General features: G+C 40.5%; 1 protein-coding gene across 2 annotated transcripts in view; it reads right to left on the minus strand.

Annotated features, from left to right (window-relative positions):
* The window catches only part of ntrk3b (neurotrophic tyrosine kinase, receptor, type 3b), a 235,569-nt gene that overhangs the window by 28,021 nt on the left and 183,241 nt on the right, over positions 1–24,307 (minus strand). For both annotated transcript variants that reach the window (XM_080885052.1, XM_080885051.1), the window contains 2 exons: positions 22,425–22,613; positions 6,422–6,552 (listed from right to left, as the gene is read on the minus strand). In XM_080885052.1, coding sequence (XP_080741178.1) covers positions 6,422–6,552; positions 22,425–22,613 — 320 coding nt within the window. The remainder of the gene's footprint in view (positions 1–6,421; positions 6,553–22,424; positions 22,614–24,307) is intronic.

The raw sequence follows: 24,307 nt of genomic DNA on the forward strand, positions 1-24,307 counted from the left end.
CACTTTTTGTCACTGTTAATTTGTCACTACAGTAATTTAAGAATTTATTTGCTCACTTTAAGCGCCGTACTTTTAGGAAATCAGCACTGAGATGCCATACAGGGAGTGCAGAATTATTAGGCAAATGAGTATTTTGTCCACATCATCCTCTTCATGCATGTTGTCTTACTCCAAGCTGTATAGGCTCGAAAGCCTACTACCAATTAAGCATATTAGGTGATGTGCATCTCTGTAATGAGAAGGGGTGTGGTCTAATGACATCAACACCCTATATCAGGTGTGCATAATTATTAGGCAACGTCCTTTCCTTTGGCAAAATGGGTCAAAAGAAGGACTTGACAGGCTCAGAAAAGTCAAAAATAGTGAGATATCTTGCAGAGGGATGCAGCAGTCTCAAAATTGCAAAGCTTCTGAAGCGTGATCATCGAACAATCAAGCGTTTCATTCAAAATAGTCAACAGGGTCGCAAGAAGCGTGTGGAAAAACCAAGGCGCAAAATAACTGCCCATGAACTGAGAAAAGCCAAGCGTGCAGCTGCCAAGATGCCACCAGTTTGGCCATATTTCAGAGCTGCAACATCACTGGAGTGCCCAAAAGCACAAGGTGTGCAATACTCAGAGACATGGCCAAAGTAAGAAAGGCTGAAAGACGACCACCACTGAACAAGACACACAAGCTGAAACGTCAAGACTGGGCCAAGAAATATCTCAAGACTGGTTTTTCTAAGGTTTTATGGACTGATGAAATGAGAGTGAGTCTTGATGGGCCAGATGGATGGGCCCGTGGCTGGATTGGTAAAGGGCAGAGAGCTCCAGTCCGACTCAGACGCCAGCAAGGTGGAGGTGGAGTACTGGTTTGGGCTGGTATCATCAAAGATGAGCTTGTGGGGCCTTTTCGGGTTGAGGATGGAGTCAAGCTCAACTCCCAGTCCTACTGCCAGTTTCTGGAAGACACCTTCTTCAAGCAGTGGTACAGGAAGAAGTCTGCATCCTTCAAGAAAAACATGATCTTCATGCAGGACAATGCTCCATCACACGCGTCCAAGTACTCCACAGCGTGGCTGGCAAGAAAGGGTATAAAAGAAGAAAAACTAATGACATGGCCTCCTTGTTCACCTGATCTGAACCCCATTGAGAACCTGTGGTCCATCATCAAATGTGAGATTTACAAGGAGGGAAAACAGTACACCTCTCTGAACAGTGTCTGGGAGGCTGTGGTTGCTGCTGCACGCAATGTTGATGGTGAACAGATCAAAACACTGACAGAATCCATGGATGGCAGGCTTTTGAGTGTCCTTGCAAAGGAAGGTGGCTATATTGGTCGCTGATTTGTTTTTGTTTTGTTTTTGAATGTCAGAAATGTATATTTGTGAATGTGGAGATGTTATATTGGTGTCACTGGTAAAAATAAATAATTGAAATGGGTATATATTTGTTTTTTGTTAAGTTGCCTAATAATTATGCACAGTAATAGTCACCTGCACACACAGATATCCCCCTAAAATAGCTAAAACTAAAAACTACTTCCAAAAACATTCAGCTTTGATATTAATGAGTTTTTTGGGTTCATTGAGAACATGGTTATTGTTCAATAATAAAATTATTCCTCAAAAATACAACTTGCCTAATAATTCTGCACTCCCTGTAAAAGCAAGGAAGCATAGTTTCTTACAACAAATTGATGTGCCTTCTATATTGGACAGAATTTTTTGTTATTATCAAGGTAAAGCTTTTGCATTGTTGCAGTATGGGTGGACAAAATGTTCAGAGAGAAAAAGGAAGACTTCAGGGGTATTCCTATAACTACAGACGGAATCTGTATTTGCCTCTGGACCATTTAGTAAGGAACATTCAGTATGAAATGTCCTTGGTTCTGTACATCCTGAGAGTCAAGCAAATGGAGTAAGCATTACATACAATGGCACTTCTAAATAATATTAGTATTTTGAAAATAAAACAGAAAATTATTAATGAAGAACAAACCATGACCGGAGACAGTTGGTGTTGATGCATGTCCTGGTCTGCCTCCAACTTAAAACTTTCAAGACTTAAAGGATCTGCTGTTAATATGCTGCTGCCAGATAGCTGTACTGCTCACAATACATCTTTCTACAAACAATTACAGCTGTCTGAGGAGTAGAGATGAACTCAATGTACACATTAATTGATTTGACTGGAAGTAAGATCAAGCAGGCAAATAAACTGAACTCATTTAAAGTCTAGACCACATAATTTTCTAAATCGTACTTGTTTCACAAATATCAAATAAATGCAATAATATATTACTGGTGCGTCTGCTGGAGGAGAAAAAAAGACTTTTGGCAGTTCATCAGCAACAGAAAAATAGGGAGTGTTGATTATCCTAGTCTCTTTAGCATTGGTTCCTGTTTTCCCAGCCTGCTGCTGACATTATTACAGATGGAATGACCTTGGCATGGAAATGCATTTACTCATATGTGCTCTTCTTGCAGTGAAATGCTAGAGGTGGTTGAGATGTACAGCAGAGTAGGTAAAATGGCCATAAAATTCTATTACCAAATCAAACCGCACTCTTAAGGAAATGTTTCTTGTCTGGGCATTCCTCCAAAACAATACCTTCAAAGTGCTTGAACACGATAAATTGAGGCAAAGCGCTGCAATGAATTTTCCCTTTGTTGACCTTTAAGAGAATTCAGAGAGCTGGTTCCTGCTTTCTCACAGGCAGGAGAATGTTCAGATGAAAATCCACATAGTATTCTGTTTTAAGGAGGTCAAGGTTTACTCACAAACTCATTTGCTAATTCTATAAGAGGGAGAAAAGAAAGTTACAGGCAGATACTCCATCACCTTCATCTGTACTATTTCACTTCTCTGTTGTCAAGGTCAGGGTGGTTTTCTCCCCCCCCCCCCCCCCTCTTTAGGTAGTTTTACTGAGTCCACAACCTCTTATTCACATGTTTTCCATTCAGACAACTCTTTATATTCACCCTGGGTGCTGCCAAGCACAACTTAATATTAAGCTTTGTGATGGCACACAGGGACAATGGTTTGAAATGCTTCAATCTCTTTAAAACAAATCATTAAATTCACAGGGGTATTAACTTTGCTCCGCTCGTTCTTCCATTTTGACAGATGCCGCTGGTCCCCTGACTGTTAGTAAGGCAGGTTCCAGATGGGAACAAAGACTAGAACTCCAGCAGACAGACACCAGATTCAATATCAGCATATTCATTCGGCTTTGCCTAAGACTGTGTCAGAATATGCACCTATGCCAGGTACATGGAAACTTAGCATAAGCAATAAAGAAAAGGATAATCGTGTAACCAGCACTCACAGTTAAGATAGTGACTTCCTTAGAGGAACTGTTGTGTGCTGTACCTTGTGTCATGTTTGTAATATAAGGAAAATAAACAGTTATTTTTGGTGCATTTGACTTTAACTTTGCCTGTAACTTTGCCAGAAAACTGGTGACATACCAGGAAGATAGACCACCCAGTAAATAAATAGACTCTCTCTGAAACCACAACTGGGTTTAAACACTTAAAGAACTTGTTACGGTTGTGCAACCCAGGAACTCATATTCCCTAATGATATCATCAGCTATCCTACTTTCTGAGTACCGATATCAAGGTTCTTACTGGAATGGTGTCCACTATGGCTGTGTAATTAAGTGCAGTCAGTTTGTGCACTGGGCTGTGATACACCATATGGACAAAAGTAGTGGGTCACCTACAGTTTACACCTACAGGAGCTGCTTGATCATTCCATGAACCATCACGGTGCACAGTTTTTGTGCTGATGTTAATGCCAGAGGAGGCTTGGAATTCTGCAGTTAGTGAGTCAGCAGAGCCTCACTGACTTTTACACACTACGTGCCTCAGCACTCGGCTATCCTGCTCTGTGCAGTAAGTCTGTGCAGTGTGCCTTTCTGTGTGGCTGAGTTACTGCGGTTGCTGAACGATTCCACTTAGTAATAATACACCTTACAGCCGATGGTGAAAGAAATATTATCAGTCACATCAATCATTCAATCACATCACTTGTTGCAACATTGGCATCCTGTTACTGTAACACATTCAAATTCAGTGAAAGAATGGCCCATTCTCCCACAAATGTTTTCAAAGGATTGCATGAAAGGGTGCTTAATTTTGTGCACCTGTGGCAACAGGACTGAAAAAAGAAACACCTGAATTTCAAGTTTAATACTTTTGTTGATTTATTGTGTTTAGTGAGCAGCTCGCAATCTTTATGTTGTTGGATAAATTTATTTGTTTCCATTTTGGCTTTATTTTTCTTCCCAGTGCAACAGGGAGTTGCACAGGTGAGCTTATTTAATAAGCTTCAGAGATGCTTGTTGACCCTCGTGAGAATGGCAGTATGAGCCCAATGCGACATCACAACTGTTGGTGTGTGCACTACACTTTGGTTGTGCATCTCTAGATTTTTGTAATTTTTATTATCATGCCATTGAAGCATCCCTACAATAATCCCAATAATTTGAAAAGATGAGACTTTCTAGAGGGAACTAGAACTCGTTTGGCTCTCGGTGAAGGCAGTCGCACTTTTCTCCTCTCCTCCTTCCCCTTATCTTCAATGCTTAGCCTCTTGTGTCCTTGTCTTGTCTCGTGTGTATCACTTTCCCTGGAACACTCTCTCACAGTCTGTTCTCTAAAACCTAAAAGAGAATTATGGATTTGATCAACTGGTCTCTGAATGCTATTGACACCCTTTTCTCAACGAGAAGTCTGGGCTCGGGAGAGCCCGAGTGCCCTGGAGGGACTTTCCCTGCCGGATACACGATGGACGGGTGGCAGAAATGGAGGATCGTGTGCCTGGCGGGACTGTCGATCGAGGACGCTGAAGATATCTATCTATTCGGAACCATGATACCAGGGTTCTTGCTGATCGGAGCTGGCTTGGCCCTGGCATATCGGAGAATTAAGAAAGCGGAACTGGCTGTTCAAAACCCCCCCAAGGCTGCCCGCTGGGATTGAAACGATGGGACGAGGTGCAACTTCTCAGAATGGGCTCACTGAAGACCTTGGAGACGCTTACAGCTGCCGTGAATACTCAGAATAAGACCTCTGAGCGTATATTGGGTTACATCAAGGAAAAGGCCGCTCAGAATAACATCTCTGAACGAAAGTTGGATTACATCGTGGAATAACTCACTGCAGTCGTGAGTTCTCAGAATCAGCTCTCTGAGCACAAGAATGACAAGACCACGGAGCGCAAGTTTGATAAAATCATGGAGAAGCTCGCGGTTCTCCAACGGGAGATTGAGAGACCAGTGTCGGAGTGTTAAAGAGCAGCTTTGAAATTCTCATGACTGTTCTTCCCACTCTATGCAAGGCCACCTGGGTTGGCTGGTAGACTGTTTACTTAGCCTGATAGGGCAGAGGACACTGTCTCAGCTGAACTATGGACACGCACACACATACATTTACACTGATAAGCACTCGCACATCCCCCTTCCGCTTCCAATGCCTTCGATGCTTGTTGCCTCCTGGGAACACGAGGCGGGTCTGGCCTGCGCTAGAGAGTTGGTGCAGTGGCAGGATGGCTGCTGTGTTGCCTGGGATTACTCCTTATCCCCTAATGTTGTGCTGTGGACATTTATGTGCTTTCTGTGCAGAGGAGTTTTTTTGTTTCCTGTTCTCATGCTGTCCTCCTATAGCCCAGCATGAGTAGAGGTCTCTTTTTTTCCTCTTGTACTTTCCCATTGTAGTGTACATTTCAGTGTTTTTTCTGTAATGCAACCGCTCTCTGACTTGTATCCCCATGTGATGTCTGTGTTGTGTGTGTATGGTCGAGGGGCGGGTTCATTCCACTGCAGGGCAACCTGCCACTGCATGTGGCGAATAAAATTTGAACTTGAACTTTAATAACTTTGTAAAGGTACCCCTGTACCAGTGCTGATGCAGGGGAATGGCAACACCCATTGTTCAGGCAAAGAGATCTGCAAGTCTTCAGTGCAGAATGGGCAATGCTGAATGGGTACGGGGCTGTGGGGACCTTACAAATAGCACAGGAAACAACCATAAACTCGGCTCAAAAGAGGTCATCATAGCCACTTGAGTTTAGAAGTCATCAGTTTTGAATTTGGGGCATTTTCCTCGCCCATTAGATTACGAAATGCAAAGAAAAACATTTTGTATTGTATTAAAAATTAAATCAGTGATGGATTACCTAATTTGAATATTTTTTACTGAGGTAGGCTCATAGAAGCTAGAGCAGTCACTGTCTGGTGGCAAATGAAAATTCCACACTTGCTTTGGTTTTCACTTTCAGAAGCTACCTCCAGTCTTTTAAGTATGTTTTACACTAACCAGCAGCTGCTGAAAGGTTCATATTTACAAAAATAAGAATCTCACACAATGTTCAGCCATTACTGCAATCCTCTTTGTAACACTCAGACACACAGCTAACCACTTAAAACGTACCTTAACGGCCACCAGCATCTTGTCCTTAGTGGGACTGAGGTTGTAACATTCTGCCAAGAAGACTTTACCGAAGGCTCCCTCGCCCAGCTCTCTTTTCAGGATGATGTCTCTCCGCTTTATATGCTGGACAACTAAAACCAAAGAAGAAGAAATTATGACAGATTTTAAAAAAACAATAACTTTTTTGAGAATTTCAGTTAGACTTTCAGACATTTTTATGTGTTTAATCGCACAGAAAACGTGTTACATTGGCAGTGAAATGCTTTTATCAAATCAAAATGTTACCAATAACTAAACTAAAAAGGAAGGAAGTTGTAAGGCAGAGAAGGGGAGACAGAACATAAACAGTATTACTGCACTGGAAGCTGGACATGCAGCTATATTGCAGTATTTTAAATTCCAGACAAGTTGGCAAGATTTCTACAGAAATATTCGTGCTGACCCACAGGGTGGTGTTTACAAAAACTGGCACCAGACATCTTAAAACCAGTGTTTTCTGTAATGGTGAAAGCATTAAAAAATATACTGAATATTTCAATATTTTTCTCCAAGTGTGATCCACCTCCAACAAGATGTATGATAGTGTCAAACTGCAAGGAAAAATGTTTTATCTAACTTTGGAGCTACTCAAAGAACACTTGGAGCATTACAGTTCAAGTGGTTTTAAATCTTAGAAGTGCAAATAAACTGCCAGGTGACACTGGACCTGCTGAGCTATAAATCTCTTATCTGGATTCCTCGGTTTTACTGTCGCCACTGAAACGCCACAGGAGGACATTTTCTAATGAGAACAGAATTGTAAAATTTTACTCTTTGAGGAACATAAAACAACTGGCTGAGCAGAGCGGGAGAAAGCAACGTCTTTGTCTTTTTCTGTTACCTGTAATAACTTACTTTAGAGGGATATCTTTAGAGTTACGAGGTAGTAAAGTCGGTATATTTTTCTGTTGAGCATGTGACCTTAGATCATTTTCACCCCTTTTTGCAATTGCTTGCAATATTTGTGAACCTAGAATGGAGGCTTATTCTTCTATTGATTGGCCTGGTGGAAAACGGGTGGATCTTGACTTTTGTCCGCAAAATAACAGGCTGAATAACTCAAAAGGAGATACAGGAAAAGGTAGAAATAGCACGACAGAAAGCTCTGTATGAAAGAGCTGGTGAGGCGTAGTGGTGGAATATCGCTGTTGCTTTCGTATAAATGAAGCGGACATACCTGCGTGGCCGCGATCTAATCCTGTTTACATAAAGTAAACCTGCTCCCGAGCAGCGTGTATTCCTATAATTGTTACCTTTTTCTTTTACCCTTGGCTTTTTGTGTTCATGTTCTGTTGTTTTGTATACTTCATCTGTTCGTATGTTGTATACTCATTGTTTGTTAAATAAAGTAAAAAAAACAAACAAACACACAGGGCGCCCTCTGACCCCGGAAGGACACACCGTCGCAGCGAGAGGGCGTCACCCGTCACTATGGCAACATAAACAAAACATAACTGTACAAACAGAACCCCGAACAGCCCTGACCCGCTACAATATGCTGCTGAGAATATAGCCCAGAAGAAGTGTATAGTATAGCTTTTATTTTGGAAAGCGCCATTTCTCTGTAATAAACTCTCTTTTCCAAAGATGAGTGATTCCTCAATTCATTTTTTAAATTACTTTTGTTTCAGCAACATTAAATTTAAAAACTGTACTTTTGAGTTAAAATATATATTTATAAGTTTAATAAATGACAAATTAAAAAGGCATGAACATTTTTTTGTATCGAAAAAATATCGAACCGTGACACCAAAGTATCGAACCGAACCGAGAATTTTGTGTATCGTTGCACCCCTATATATATATATATATATATATATATATATATATATATATATATATATTAGGGGTGCAACGATATTCGTATCGATATTGAACCGTTCGATACAGTGCTTTCGGTTCAGTACGCATATGTATCGAACAATACAACATTTGTAATTTATTTTATCAATTTTCCTTCTGACGATGCTGTCTGTGTTGAGCGCTCAGTGAATCTGCATTCGACTACTCCGCCTAGGCTGCACTGTCGAGCGCAGATCCACTGAGCACTCAACACAGACAGCATAGTCAGAAGGAAGAGCGCAGGGCACCTCCCCCACCCTCATTCAGTTCTGGCGTTTGGAATTATTTTGGTTTTCATGTGACGTATGACCCTGAAGGTAAGCGAGTCATGGACTAAAGTAAAACAGTATGTTGGATGTGCCATGCAATGCTCAATTACATTGGTGTGAACTAGTGTGCTAGCGCAGTTAGCTCGTTAACGTGTTGGCCGTCTAGCCCCATGCACGGAGCGATCGGCGGTAGCTCGTTAACGGAGATTTGCCGTGTTGTGGCGTTAAGGTCATTTCAAATTAACCTGAAAGCACTAGTGGGAACACAACGAATATGACTGCACATTTACGCCGACATCATCCTAGTGCAAAGACAAGTGGAAGCAGACAAAAAAAAGCAAGCATGCTACTAACTTTAGCCGAGTCATTTAGACAGCTGTTAGCACATGATTCTCCTTATGCTGCTGAGAATATAGCCCAGAAGAAGCGGATAGTATAGCTTTTATTTTGGAAAGAGCCATTTCTCTGTAATAAACTCTCTTTTCCAAAGATGAGTGATTCCTCAATCAGATACAGGGCTCGCAATATCGCTAGCCCGACGTCCTGGAGCTAGCGATTTTTTCAGTCGGGCTACCAAAATCTATCTCTGCCCTGCCCGTCGGGCTATTGTAGGAAAAATATATGTCAATGCTTTTGCATTCTTTCAGAAATGTAGCTGGGTAATTATGTCATTGGCATCGGTGAGCCACTGTCAATATGTGACATATTGAAGTCGCGTTTGAATTTGCGCTTGTTTTTTTGCTTTCACTTTGCAATCGTGCGAACTGTGTATAGAGAGCGACAGCACTGATCTGTGAGTGATGATAATTTGTGCACCAATTCCTCTGACATCGTCTTATTAATCGTTAGCTTACTATGCAAACATGACAAGTGAAATCTCCTGCAGCTTAAACATGTGAGAGGTTGATCGCGCAGAGAATCGCTGAGCTTATGTGAGTGAGTGTGTAAAAGCATTTCAGTTCTGCTGAGCCAAATAAGACAGGTCAGGGTGAAGAAGTGACAGCCAAAGAAAAGCTTACCACAAAACGGAGAAGTTATGACAAATCAGACTATAAGGCAAAAAGAAAGTGCAGCTTTATGGTTTCATGGACAAAAGAATTTCTGTGGCTGCAATATGACGAGCTAAATAACCAGGGCTGCACATAAGTGGTCCGCAGGTGCGCATTCGCTGTCAAAATAAAAATCACGCACAAGGGTTAGGGTTAAATTTAAAAACTGTACTTTTGAGTTAAAATATATATTTATAATTTTAATAAATGACAAATTAAAAATGCATGAACATTTTTTTGTATCGAAAAAATATCGAACCGTGACACCAAAGTATCGAACCGAACCGAACCGTGAATTTTGTGTATCGTTGCACCCCTAATATATATATATATATATATATATATATATATATATATATATATATATATATATATATATCTATCATACAAGGCTGGTGGTCATAGCTTGCAGTGTACAGAATTTCTCCTTGCTATTAAATATGAATAAAGTAAAAGCTTAGCAGCAAAAACAGTACCACAGATGAATGCGCAAAAAAAAAATTAGAGGTGAACACCAAAATCAGATAACGTGCAAATGGTGTTTTCCAGGAATTACTATACAAGATTTAAAATACTAATCAAATACCACTACCAATACTAATTGTTATGTACTAATCTTTATGTACAAATGAATGCTTGTTTTGAGTGGAATGTTGCACTACATGTTTGCTCTGTAGACAATGAATGAATGGTTACCATAAGGCTTGTGTTTTATCTTTTACCTTCTGTAACAGAGTCTGTATATTTGCAGGTATTAACGGTCCTTGGACAGTCATGTTCCGGTATGTGCAATAATAATAGACCATGATGCTTGTGGGACTGACGCAGTATTCTCAAAGTACATTTTCAGCCTTCCTATTTATTCTTGTTAGATAAATCACAGAGTCTAATATGTCCTCAGTGGACAAGTAGACTTCCTGGAATTGAATCCACCCTCCATCTGTGTTCTTCGTTTGAATCGCACTTGATGGTTATACGGGGGAAAGTATGTCTCTGAGGACTCAATTGCACAAGGTTATATGTAAAGAAACACTTATGTCTGCAGATAGAGAATAAGCTATTGCATCTGTTCTCCTAAGACTGCTGGATCTCTTTCTCTAAATGAAGAGGTTAATTAAGTCTACAATTTCCAGAGCTCTGCCTCTTGTAGTTACTGTCCGTGGGCTGGTAAACTCAAAAACTTGTGACTTTGATGATGATACCACGAGAAATCACCACTGGTGATGTGAGGTGGTTACTGAGTTGAGGCGATTTGAGGCAGCTACCAATGGGAGTTAAGAATACTACAAACTGACATTGGTTGGGAAAATATCCAAGAGCGTCCACTATTAAATTCAAGTAAATTTTGCTTATAGTGCCAGTTGACAATAATAGTCAATGTGAGGAACGTTATACTGTAAGGTAAAGGTAAAGTGAAAATCTCACTGATCCAACAATCAACAGCAAGGACCGACTGAGATAGAGGCGGAGTAGCTAGGGGCACACAGCCTCTTCCTGAAAGTCAACAAGACTGGAGAAATGGTCATTGACTTTAGGAAGGCCATCTGACCATAGGGGAGGAGGCTGTGGAGAGGGTCAGCTCCATCAAGTTCCTTGGTGGTGATGACCTGACTTGATCCACCAACACCATGGCCATCACGATGAAGGCAGAGTTCCAGCTCCGCCCCCTACAGAGGCACTGGCACGTCATTCTAATCTTCTCAGCCCTCAACACCTTATACAAGGCCACCAATGAAAGCATTCTTACCTACTGCATCCCAGTCTGATTCACGCTCTTGTGGGAGTTGCAAGAACAGTATGAAAGATTATTGGAGCCACCGTCACCTCCCTGCTAGAGACCTTCAACCAGTACCCTTACAAGTGTTCGGCAGCATTTTACCTCATGCTCCGTGGAAAAGAATCCTTAACAGTTCTGGCCCTCACCCATCAGCTCTGTGTCTAAAAAATTAACTGTAACATTCTATAAAATAAACTAACATAGCTGGAAAAACAAGACCAAACTTAAACATCTAAACTGCACTGTCATATTCATATGTTGCAAAAAAAGGTGTAATGTTTGCAGGTAAGTCTTCCATACAAGCTATAGCCAAATGCTGGAGCTTGCTATCAACCAAAACTTCTTGCAGCCATTTGCAAACCAGTCAGGGAAGATACAGTTTCTCCTTGAGATTGGTGGTTTCCAGATGGTCTCTACCCCTGTATGTCTTGGACCTTACCAGAACATTGTGAGGGTTTTAAGCTTACATCAACAGTTTTTTTTGTTTGTTTTTAAGACAAAGGCTACGTCCACACATACAGGGGTATTTTTGAAAACGCAGCTTTTTCTATGCGTTTGGGCCTTTCGTCCACACATAAACAGCATTTTGGGTCACTGAAAACAGATTTTGAAAAAATTCTGCCAGGGTGAAGATTTTCGAAAACTATTTGTGCTTTTAGGTGTGAACGAGGAAAATAGAGATTGAGTGACGCAACGTCAAAGGTGTGCGCCGTTTTTGACGTCATGCTGTGTGTCACGTTAGTGTTTTTTCTACAACGGTGGATTTCGACAAAATACTGTTGCTGTTAATCTTACTATCTGCAGTTTTTACATGCTGACATATGCACATGCAGTTACTGTGCCTCCATTTAGAAAGACAGAGGCGTCAGAGTGAACTTCGGACGTGGCTACATTCCACACAATCATTCTCACAACCCAAATCCCTATGTTGGTTTTGAATAACATTTGAAATGATGAAGGCACTTGAAAAAGGCACTTGAAAAGTAATACAAACTTTTCAGAAGTACTTAAGGTTTTGTGAGGGCACAAAACCCTGTTTAGCGTTTCCCTCCCAGGCTTCTAGACTTCTGATTTGCCAACATTTCTACACGGTTAGGATTTGGCATGTTCTTGACAGTGTTTGACTTTGCTTTTTAATGTGTGGACAGGATGTTTTTTTAAAAACAAAAAATCTCAGTTTTCACAAATACCCATGTAAGTGTGGAGGTAGCGAAAATAGGTTACCACCAAAACTCTTCCAAGCATTGTTCTTCCTGACTTTAAACTCTAAAAGGTCAGTTCAATTTGCATACTCTACATTCAAGGATCCCAATTATGTAGCTTAATTTACTACTTATGAAAGAAAGTTAATAGGAAGCAGTGGCTAAAGGTAGTTCTCACAGCATAGGGCTATTATATTTCTAGAACATACAAGAGTACTTACCTCTGCAGGACCACAAAGCTAACATTGCATAGTTAGATTTATACCAAGTTATTACAGCTTGAATGTTCATTTTCTTCCCATGTTCAAACAAATTTCAAATAAAAAGAGAGCCTTATCACAATGTGGCTTTGCCCAAAAGGAGTTCACCAGATGCTTCACCAGTTCTCTCAAATATTTTCTCATTCAAAGACACAGATTACTAGCTTAGTCTGACCGTTCCTCTGGGTTTCTTTTTTCTCCATAACCATCTGGCCGTGAACATCTTGTGTAGGTGATTCATAAAAAAAGTCACCTGTTCCTCTGGTGTTTCCATCAGTTGGTATCATAACTACTATTTTTGAAATCGCTGTTAAATAAGAAAAAATGTCCCAGTTTTAAAGTAGATCAGAACAGAAGTGTGTGCAGAAACTGGCAGCCAGTTTGCAGGGTGAGAGCCCCACTAGGGACACCAACACATCACTGCTGTCACTGCCTCACCCTGTAAAAGGCTGCTTTCCAAGAGTGGAGAAAAACATCCTGAAGTCGATACACATACATTTTAATTCAAAATGTATTTTGACGGGATTTGATAGGCCAAATGTCTCTGACACTTCACCATCTGATAAAGGTCTGAAGGGTTTCTCGACTCACCCCACATGTATTTCATACTGATTGATATCTCCCTTTCTCACTTCCGCTTTTATTAAAGGAGTTATATATGGCATTCAGGTGCACAAGCATGTCAGACTAAAACAAGGAGAAAAAAAAAATCAGAGCCAGAGAGGTCTTAGACCCTTTTAGCAGTTCATTGGGGCCATATTAGAAAAGCCAGACCAATGGAAAGGTAGGAAAAGGTAGATTATATTTTTGGCTTCAGACATGCACTTGTGTAAATATCATAAATATCACAGAAACTTTAAGCATTATAAAAACTGCTTGTCTTATACCTAATATTCATTTTTCTTTTACTTGCACTTTTCCGTCACACAGGATCATTCGAGGATCAGTGTTGGCTTTACTACCAGATGCCTGTCACATCGCTGCCATCATCCAGTTATTGAAGCTTATTCTCTTGTTGAACCCGTCATTAAGCTTCTTTGGATGAGGTAGTTGGTGAAATGCCATAAATGTAAAAATTTGAAGGTTGTCATCAATCAGCAGGTGTAGGCTTAGAAAGTTTTTTAACCACATAATACCAGACTAAAATAGTCTCCCTCGTCTTCCTTTTTAAAGCAGCTAAAGCACACTGAAGACTGTGTTAGATTGTTACTGTATCTTTTTATTTATTTTATCACTTGCTGTGATGTGAGATGATTAAATAATATCTCACATGTGTAAACTGGAAACATTTTCATATTATTTTATCGGTTTTATCACCTTAATATCTATATCTGTCATTATGCAAATTAACTAAACCAGAGCTCATTAATTGTCAAACTAACAACTGTTTTACCTAGTCATGCATCTAAAGCTGCTCAAAATAATTGGGTTGTTATATTTTGCTAGAATGAACTGAAAATGTGCCACAATGTATCAATAAAAAACAAATAAAGAAACACAAAGAAACCGTCTGGTCGCGACCAGAGCGCATTAACGGGCAGAAAGTAGAATGTTACTCTCAATGTTGTTGGTGCATTTCAGGAGGATGCTGCTAATAAAGTTACACAATTACACAGTGAATGTAATTCTGTAACTTTTACACAATTAAAAGTTGTGTAAACTTTTAATTTTGTAAATATTTATTATTACATTTAAAAAATACCACAGTTTTTGTCTTGGTCGTATCATTTTATTTTGTTGTATTTATCTGCGACACCTTAAAGGCCGGTCCATGAAAATATTGTCTGACATTAAACCGGTCCGTGGCACAAAAAAGGTTGGGGACCGTTGCTTTAGGGGTTTCCATAGTGAGTCATCTGCCTCTATCTCACCATACCAAATAATGATATGTAATTGATGGAGGCCGCTTTCAATATAATTGTTATTGTTTTGTGTTTAACTTAACTTTAAAATAATAACTTTTCACTTTAGATTTGTACACACACTGAACTGTGATAACTGACTGTGTACAAAACTGCACAAATTAATAAAGTAAATACTACAACACCTCATTTGTATAGGTTGACCCTGCTTCCTTATTTCCTGGGTGTGAATATTTCATCTGGTTTGTTTTGCTCAGCCGCTAAATAGCTACCAGCCACCTCATTCCTCTCCACTGATGGGAATGAAGGTGCCATTATGGAGTGCACCTATTGATAGTGGCAAGGACAAGTTACTTTAACCTTCAGTTTCCTCTGCAGGCGGACTCGGGCTGCATCCTGCAGCCTATTTACCCAGAGTGGCACGCTGAAAAGCCCTGAGATTAAATCTCCATCCTGCAGCACAGCATCATTCATTTGTCCTGGCTCACCTGAGGCCTCAGCGCCAGCAAACATTCTCCCTGGAGGCCGAGAGGCAATGCAGCGCTGAGATTTACTCAGCTAGTCAGGTCAGGCTGCTGGAGGAGCACAGATGTTTGGAGGGCTTTGTTCTGTACCCACATGTGTGTCTGTGTGCATGCATGCATTTCACCACAGCTACCTGCCAACTTTCTCCAGTGTCAGTATGTGCGTGTGTGTTTGTCTCCAACTGCCAACATTGTGCACTGATGTGGCTGTTTATGCCTCACAGGAGACTGAGTATTTCTTTGTATCTCACTAGCGTCCCTGAGTGTGCGGTGGGTTGATCAGTGTGCATCTACTGGACATTGACAATCTATCGTCTGCAGAGTGACTGCTTCTAATATTGAGAAGTGGTGGCCTAATTAAAAATGCTGAGAACGTCCACACAAATTCTCATTTCGGGCATCAGCTTCACATTCATTTATTTTGTTCATTTACTGCCCTCCTAGATTTTATCACAATATAAATGTAGAGATCATACTGGTGGTGGTCAGAGGGCCCGGTGGCGCCAGTGTCCGGCAGCCTCGCCTCTGTCAGTGCGCCCCAGGGTGGCTGTGGCTACAATGTAGCTGCCATCACCAGTGTGTGAATGTGTGTGTGAATGGGTGGATGACTGGATATGTAAAGTGCTTTGGGGTCCTTAGGGACTAGTAAAGCGCTATATAAATACAGGCCATTTACCATTTACCATTTCACTGAGACCACTGTAATTTACCTGTAGTTCAGTCTGCCTACAAAAAGTGCACCGCAGGATGTGAACAGTCAGAAGAGAGGCACTCATCCAGCAGCTAATAGCATACAAAAAGCTCACGCCATTAAATTCACTGCAACATAGGGGCTGTGTCTGCTGGCATCGTTGGGCAACAGTGACATGAACACCCGCATTTACTGTTGACTCTCTGTGGGTATCTACTCCTAACCTGCTGTGGCTGGCTTACTGCCGGCCTATGTGTTTGCTGCTGCTACCGCTGCTGCCTGGCATTAGTGAAAACTCTGGCTTATGTGAAATAACACCTACACATGACAAAAATAAAGAATGCATCACCCATAACATCATCCTGATGACACCAGCTTTGTTCAGAAATGATTAGAAGCAAGCACGTGGAATAAGCTGGCATTTTTTTCTTTTAAAGGTTATTTTATCATTCTTATTTTCACAGTAGCAAGGTTTTACTGGGGCACCTTTTCATTTCATTAGACATTTTTTCACATGCCCTCTTTCAAAAATGTGTTTATGTTTCATAATGGTATTTTTCCAGTGTCACTTTTATTTCTCAATGACGGTTATGAAAGAGCATAATAAAGCAGCCGCCGCCCCCTCACCTTTTCATCCAATAGCATGTCAGCCAAGAGCACACAGGCCCCCTTGAGCAAGGCTTCACTCAAAAATAACAGAAGTAGATGTGCAAAGAATGAAAGACCTCCATACACCTGGCTAATTGCTGTGGAAAGTGGGCAAGAGTGATGGGAATTTTTGGGCTATTTGACAAATACTTTGGATTGAATCATATCAAATACTGGCAAGATCACTGCTAGCCTAGTTTCACTGGAACCTAGGAACTGTTTTTGGTGTGGCAGCAGGTGCTGAGCTTGCTGAAGACAGGCTTTCAATGTGACTGGATGAAAAATCGATAGGGGACTGAGACTGGATCTTGGCATATTAATCAAAATTAGAAGATAGCAAATAAAACGAAACCAACCCCAAAGTGCCAACAACCTGCAATTCCTCATGTGGCCACATGAGGCTGGCTCAAAAACTGAGTGAATCCCCACAGAAATGAAAATGTTTTCTCCATGGCTGATTTCTCCTTGCATAACAACTAATGGAGTGTGAATCTGTTATAACTTAGTCATTCAAATCTTTTTAAGGGCTACAGTTTGCATTACTTGTCGTGAGTGACAGGTGGATGGCAACACAGGTAGCTTTAGCTAATAGTTGATTCAAGTCACTTAGCCGGACCTCTCGACTCCTTGGAGATCGAGCATTTTAATGGCATTAAATGACAAAAAAGATGGCTTGCTGTGTAGTTAAATGCAGTTAGCAAGAGCCTGTCCATGCTCCACCTTTGCTGAATGACACATTTTCTATGTGTGTGTGCCATTGTGTGTATGTGTCTGTGCATATGTGTATATCTATGCTAAATTTAGTGTTTTAAACCTGGCTTTAGTAACCATGCTGTTATTCAATAGCCATCTTTTATGTAATCTTTTCTCATATTGTGCTGTCACTCTTCTAGCTACTGTGGTTGTTTCTGTGCTGTGTGAACCACAGAACCTGCTCACACACTCACAGGCTAAGTGTGATACTGAAGGAGTTGTTGAGTTTTATTAAAAAGCAGGAAAAAGAAACACAGTGAAGCTGGACATTGGTGACAAAGGTCCAGTGTTTTATACAATATGGCCAGAATGAAATAAAAATGAATCCTAATTTAACTCATATATGAAAATACAGTCACAAAAGAAGGAAATGGCTGTTGTTTGCAGGTATCACACAATTAACACAAATTCTTATTTATATACTAATAGATATACTGCATATATTTACATATTTAATATTTAACAGTGGTGCCATACTATAACGCTTATTCTGATTGATTTCCTTTTGACAATAACTTCTCCCTAAGCACAGCCTTATTGTTATTGCTGAATTAAACGTTACGCTTTAAGCACTTAAGCACTAAGTTCTTAACACTTGCGGCTCATGGGAGTTTCTTTAAAAGTCTTAACTAGTTATAGTTGCGTTTATGTAACTTTGCTTGGGAAAATTGGTGTTATTTAGATTTGTATTATTCTGTAGCTGAAATGCTGTGGGCTGGGTCCTCTGTGATGGGAATTAATTATTCATTATGGTGCTGACCTGTCAACACTGACAAGAATGTGTTATTTAAATTCAAATGCACAGCTGTATGTTCCTGTGTTAATACAGAAAACAAATCAGTGTTGGTGTACTTTAATACTCTCACACTCCAGTATATGTCCCAAGTTATAATGCTGCGAGCAATTAATTTCAATTTATAATAACAGGAGTAAAAAAAGAACTGGATAAATATTTCTGTATTTTAAGTGTGTTTTAGATTTCTTTCTGGTTTTCTCAATCGAAAACCTTGTGAGATCTTCAGCAAATCTACTTGTAGGTTTTTGTCTTTCAGGAGACAGTTTTCACTCAATTTTATCAGACATGAAGAAGCATCATTTCAGATTTTGTTCAGCAAAGAACCTTCCAGGTTGAAGCTGAAAGGAAATCATCTTGAACTTTTCTTTTGGGACGACGACGACGACACTTAAATAGGTTGTTTGAATTCACAACTGTCTAGCCTGTGGGTCTGTTCTGTTTCAAACTATAATTCATAGAATTGCAGCCTTGGAACATGATAACTGCCTTTCAATCAATCTGCGCTGCATTTCCATTCATTTGCTTCGCTTTCAAGTTGCCAAATTAGTCACTCCTTGTCCCTGCTGGGAACATTTTGATCTTCAAAAACAGCACCTTGAGCATTACTTTGTCTCTGCTGCACAAATGTAGAGGGGGCAGAGTGAGGGTTTGTCCGAAACCTGCCCAGAAGTACTATCCCTAATAACATGGTTATAATGAAAGGCTATATGCTTCTCCAACATCAAAAGCTATTGTCTAATTTTGGCCAGCGGGATGTGACAAATCTGTAATTAAAATAGCAAGCTCGGTGATAAAACAAAGCCACTTGCTGGGAGACAGCGGATCTGGATAGATATAGATCTGTCATTAGGCTAAAGAATTGTCCTTTGCCTTTCCTGCCTTTATCTCCCTAATGCGGCTACATTTCCCCAGGATTGGCCTTTTTCAGTGGAAACCCCCCCTAAAAAAGCTCATCTCAACAAACGTCATCATCAGTCACGGCTCACGCATTTAACACAGCAAAACTAGAGGCCACCAGTTCAACCGAAATATAAACCAACTGCATGATGCTGCAGCGTGTTTCTAAATTGGTGTGAGAATGACAGCTGTGTTTTCCAGCGTGTTTAATTCTACATGTGTACAGGTTGATGGTTCAACTAGAGGGCAACTATAATGTGATGAAGTTAATGTTCATTTTTCAAATTCCCTCCCGCAGCGAGGGACTGATTGCAGCACTGATCTCAGGTGGCACAGCCTAAACAGCCAAGATACGGTGCGCTCTATTTAGTGTGACTGGAACTATTTAACCATTGGTGCCAATATTTATATTCTTTTGGCAGGTTTGACTTGTAGATCAAACACTCATGAATAATACATTTGGTAAGGGCACACTGGAATCATTGGTGTAAGCTTTGCAGCAGGCAGTTTCCCTTCAATGCAGCTGTTTTAACAGGAGCCAGAATGGCACACAGCAGCCAGAACAACAGCTAAATACGGTTCCTCCCCCTCATTGTTATCGCTGGAGCTGATTTCAAAATGCACACAGCATGACAGCAAGGGACGCTATAAATCACCCAGAGGTAGCAGAAGCAGGCTGGGACTGACCAGCACATTAGTGTACTCTTGATGGGCACAGGTAAGGAGAAGTATGGGTGTGTTAAATTTATGTATGTGTTAGGTAGCGTCTCTATTGCTAGACTGAACTATGGATGTATGTGTGTGTATGTGTGAAAGACAGAAAGAGAGAGAGAGAGACAGAGACACCCAGGCAGCAAGCTATTCTCCTGGATAAGAAGCTTTCAAGTAAATGAATGAATACATTATGGATTAGTGGCCGAGTACCAGAAAGCAGCTATGCTGTATCTGAGCTGAGTGCAGCTCTTGTGTTGGCAAGTGAAGGTGCAAAACAATAAGTCGGTAGGAGGCCAGGTAGACAATTTGGACCTGGGAGGCCCTTGGGGGCACCTAAGGGACCCTTGACTTGGGATGCTTATCAATCATCAATTATACAGATGAAAGTAGAAAACTAAGGTGACATGCGGCAAATTCCTGGTACATAAAAACCACACTAGGAGTATGCGTACATTCAGATCCATGCATTAATTTTCACTCCCATAGACCTACACACACACTAGCTGCAAATATAGACATGGATACACAGAGACATTTCCCCTCCCTGTGTCCTCAGGGTAAAGAATGCATTCATATTCAGCGAATGATCGGCGGAGGCAGAAACCGTTTGGATCCATTTTGTTGTAGCCGATGGCAGGAAGCAGCGGCCATTATGACCTTGTGATGAATTCAGGGTTCATTTCCTACGGTTTCTTTTTTATTTTTTAACGCATGCACACAGAATTAAATTTAAAAAAAAAGAAAAGAACAAAGAACAAAGGGAACTGCGCACTGAGAGGAAGAACATTCAGTAAAGACTAAGTCGAAGCTGTCATGGCGCTCATTCATGGTGCGACTTTCAATTCCAGGTGCACGGTGATTGAGAGAAAGTTTCATTTGTGCCCACTGTCATTTATTCATTAGCTCCCGATCAGCTCTCCTGTGCAAGGCGTGAGATGTTATAAATCAGTCACTGGCTAGACATTAACAATTCATGCAATTCATAATACATAAGACCAGTCATTTATTTATCACCTCTAAATGGGATTTCCTTCATTCTCATTGGCTGCAAGTCAGAAGTCAACTTCTGTTAGCCTGTCCAGCAGCCATTTTGAACCAAGTTGTAAATGACGTAAATCTGTGCTGAACGGGACTGTCAGACAGGAAGAGCTCCTGCTTCCTAACTAAATCTGGTTGGTTTGACTTCAAATAAAATGGTATCATTTCAAATAAAAGCAGCAGGCGTTAGGCCGAGGCTCGCTGTTGGCACAGTAGTTTTCTGCTGATTCTCTTGAGCAATCAATGTAATTGTGAGTAATTAGGCCTTAAAGTACTGTTGTCTTTCTCCAACCTGGAACATGACTCCCGAGGGAAAGCATGTGATATTTTTTTTCAGGGTATTGGAACGGCAGTCACTGATATACAGAAGGAGGCTTTTGCTAAACAGGCCCTATATGAAAAGCCGGGCACCATGCCACCTGATGCAAACACCATATGATCACGCCGACTCTCTAGATGAATCTAAATTATACCTTTGCCCCGAGGGCCTCAGCAATTCTCATTGAAAAGATACACAGCTAATTATAATGGAGGTACAACAGCCTCATAGAGCCTCATAAAGATGTGGTGTTTGATATCTGGCTCTCTGACCAGATGCTGCTCTTTTCTTTACACTACATAACATGCTGTGGCACTCTGTCTGCTTCATACGTGCCCTGCAGTTTTAGTTTAATTAGCCAGATCCTAGAAAAACGCTGCAATATAATTTGTAATAATGGTAGCCGGTAGTAATGAGGGATAGCACTATGATAGAGGAATATGCCAAAATGATGTTTCTTACTCAGAGAAGCAAAGAACCTTAACCCACATGTCACCTGTGCCCACAGCATGTGGGTTAAACATTGTCTATTAGAGGTGTGAACACACTGCAAATTTGGACTCACCAGTCAACCTAACATGCATATCTCTGGATTGTGGGAGCAAGCTGAAGTACAAGGAGAAAAGCAACCTACGCACAGGCAGAACATGCAAACTTCACACAGAAAGGCCGCAGGTGGCCCCCAGATTCAAACCAGAACGCGTGAGGTGACAGTTTTTACCTTTGCACTACAGTGCTGCATGGTTGGCCATTTGGAACAACTATAAACATGTGCCGCATGAATCACCATAATGGTGGCCGTGTGGATGCTGTCAGGCCTTGTTTAAGGCCTGTCAGCACTAGTTTAAAAAGAATCTAAAATAAACTGCGAGACTCTAGCTGCGTATGATGCACATGTGAATTAGACCCTCACGTCCCTCTTCGGTTGCCTGGTTTATCTTATCTTCGGTGTGAATGCAATGCAGCTCTGTGAGCTCAGATTTTTATTCTGCTTGTGATGTTATCCAAAAATCCAGCACAGTTTCTCTTTTCAATCAAACCTGCTGCTTCTGAATGAAGTGTCAGGTTAGGCTGAACATAAATAAGTATTGTGTCCTAGCCTTTTATGGTAATTAGCCAATGCTACACATAAAAATCTCCTCAGAATGTTATAACCTTGTTCATATCTATTCCTCAATATGACTGCACTCATTCAGACTCCATGTAAAAAGTAGCATTGCTTCGATGCTGATGTTGTGACTTTTACAGAAGATTGAGCAGAAGATTTTTTCAGAGGCGATACTGGCACTTTAAACTGCTGTCAGATACACTGGAAGGACTTACGGGTGGCTGGCTTGTTGCAGTTGTGTCCATGTCTAAAGTACTGAGGGTTCTCCACTACAGGAATACGAGTCATCCCTATGACAACCGCATCAGGACTCGCATCCAGAGTACAGGGGGTAATAATCCCGTGGTTGACATGGTGAAGAGGGCTAGCAGAGTCTTCCTCACCACTGATTACAGCTACTGGTCCTGGGAAGAGACAAAAGAAAAACTTACTTCCAAAACACATTTTTTTTTAAACTGTGAATATACTTGGTGAGACACAAATACAATTTCCTAAGGTATTCTATTTAAAAATAAATAAATAAATAACAATAATAATAATAATTCTGGGTGGAGACTGAGTTGCTGCAGTTGTTGTTTCTTAGATATGGTAATGAAGTACACAGTATGCATGTACAGTAAATTATCCTTTACTAGAGTCACAGTTATAAAGTAACATTTTCAAAGTGGGAGGTTTGTTTTTATGTCCAGGCACAGCCAGGGAAAATAAGAGCAGTTGCAGTAAACATGACTTCATATTTTTATTGGCATGTACCCACAATTACCCCAGTGTGGAGCAGCGACATAGATACAAACAAATTAAAGTTGTTTTTTCTAACTAATTCAAAACAAAATAAATGAACAGAAAAAAAATCTATTTATGTTTTGTTATAGAGAAATGGTTTATACCCAGTATATACTCCAAATGACTAACGCTAGATAAGAAGCAATTCTGACATTTAGACAGCTGGAAATGGGTAAAAACTAAATTGTTTGGGGATTTGTTTAAATTTTAGTTAAGGGCTCAAATGAAAAAATCTTCTGTAATGAGAAAAAGAAACTCCGTTTATTTATTCCTCCTTCAAAAATTAGCTTACCTGTTTAACTTACATATAAAACAGGTGCGTTTTGCTGGTGTTTTATTTCCTGAAGCTGCTAGCATATATGTCAAAATCCAGTTTTGGATTTTCAGCTGGTCACTCATATCCATCATTGGAAAACTATTTCTAACCAGCATTTTATCCTTACATCCAAAGCTCAACAGCAACACTTCCTACACATCTCAGCATCTCACAGCTCTCAGACTAGAACACTGACGGCATTTATCTCCCAACCTGAAAACTTTCTCTCTCAGTGACAGGTAACAGGTTCATGCCTGCAAAGATAACCTACAGATGTCAGATCTTCAGCATTTCACCCCACACATGTCCTCTCTTGCAATATAGTTGGGATTTTTTTTTTTTACTTCCTGGGCCATCTCAGCGATCTTGTTTAGATGTGCTCAGAAAACTTTCCACTTCCAGGAGGGGAAAAAAAGTTTCTATATAGAGTTGAGAGATGAAAAATAAATTGGATGAAAACGTGACCCCTGAAATAGTGTCGTGTAGGTTCTCAGACGACTGAACTTCTTTCTTTCTTGAAGACATTTCACTTCACATCCAGTGACTTATCTAAGTCCAGAACCCTTCAATTCAAGCATTTATGGTGACCCCTGAAAAAGACTGTGTGTAGTCGCAGTCATTTTGTGTTGTGCATTCAAATGTAAAATGAGCCATTTTGACAATAGCACTAAAAAAACGTGTGTCTGAAATGCATAACATAGTACAGAGTGCAGGGTTTTGTTGGTGATTTATGGGCAATCCAAAGACACAAAGGACTTAATATCCAAAAACTAAATATTAGCCTGTTATGGCAGGCCTGGATGGGTTTCAATCACGGCTGAATACCCAAAACTAACATGTTCGAATTTCTTTTTATGGGTTAAAGCAGCGGTCCCCAACCTTTTTTGCACCATGGACCGGTTTATGCCCGACAATATTTTCACGGACCGGCCTTTAAGGTGTTGTGGATAAATACCACAATAAAAACCCAGTACCGGTACCAATAAAAAAAAAAAAAGA

Source organism: Rhamphochromis sp. 'chilingali' (assembly GCF_963969265.1).
Source record: "Rhamphochromis sp. 'chilingali' genome assembly, chromosome: 6".
NCBI lineage: Eukaryota > Metazoa > Chordata > Actinopteri > Cichliformes > Cichlidae > Rhamphochromis > Rhamphochromis sp. 'chilingali'.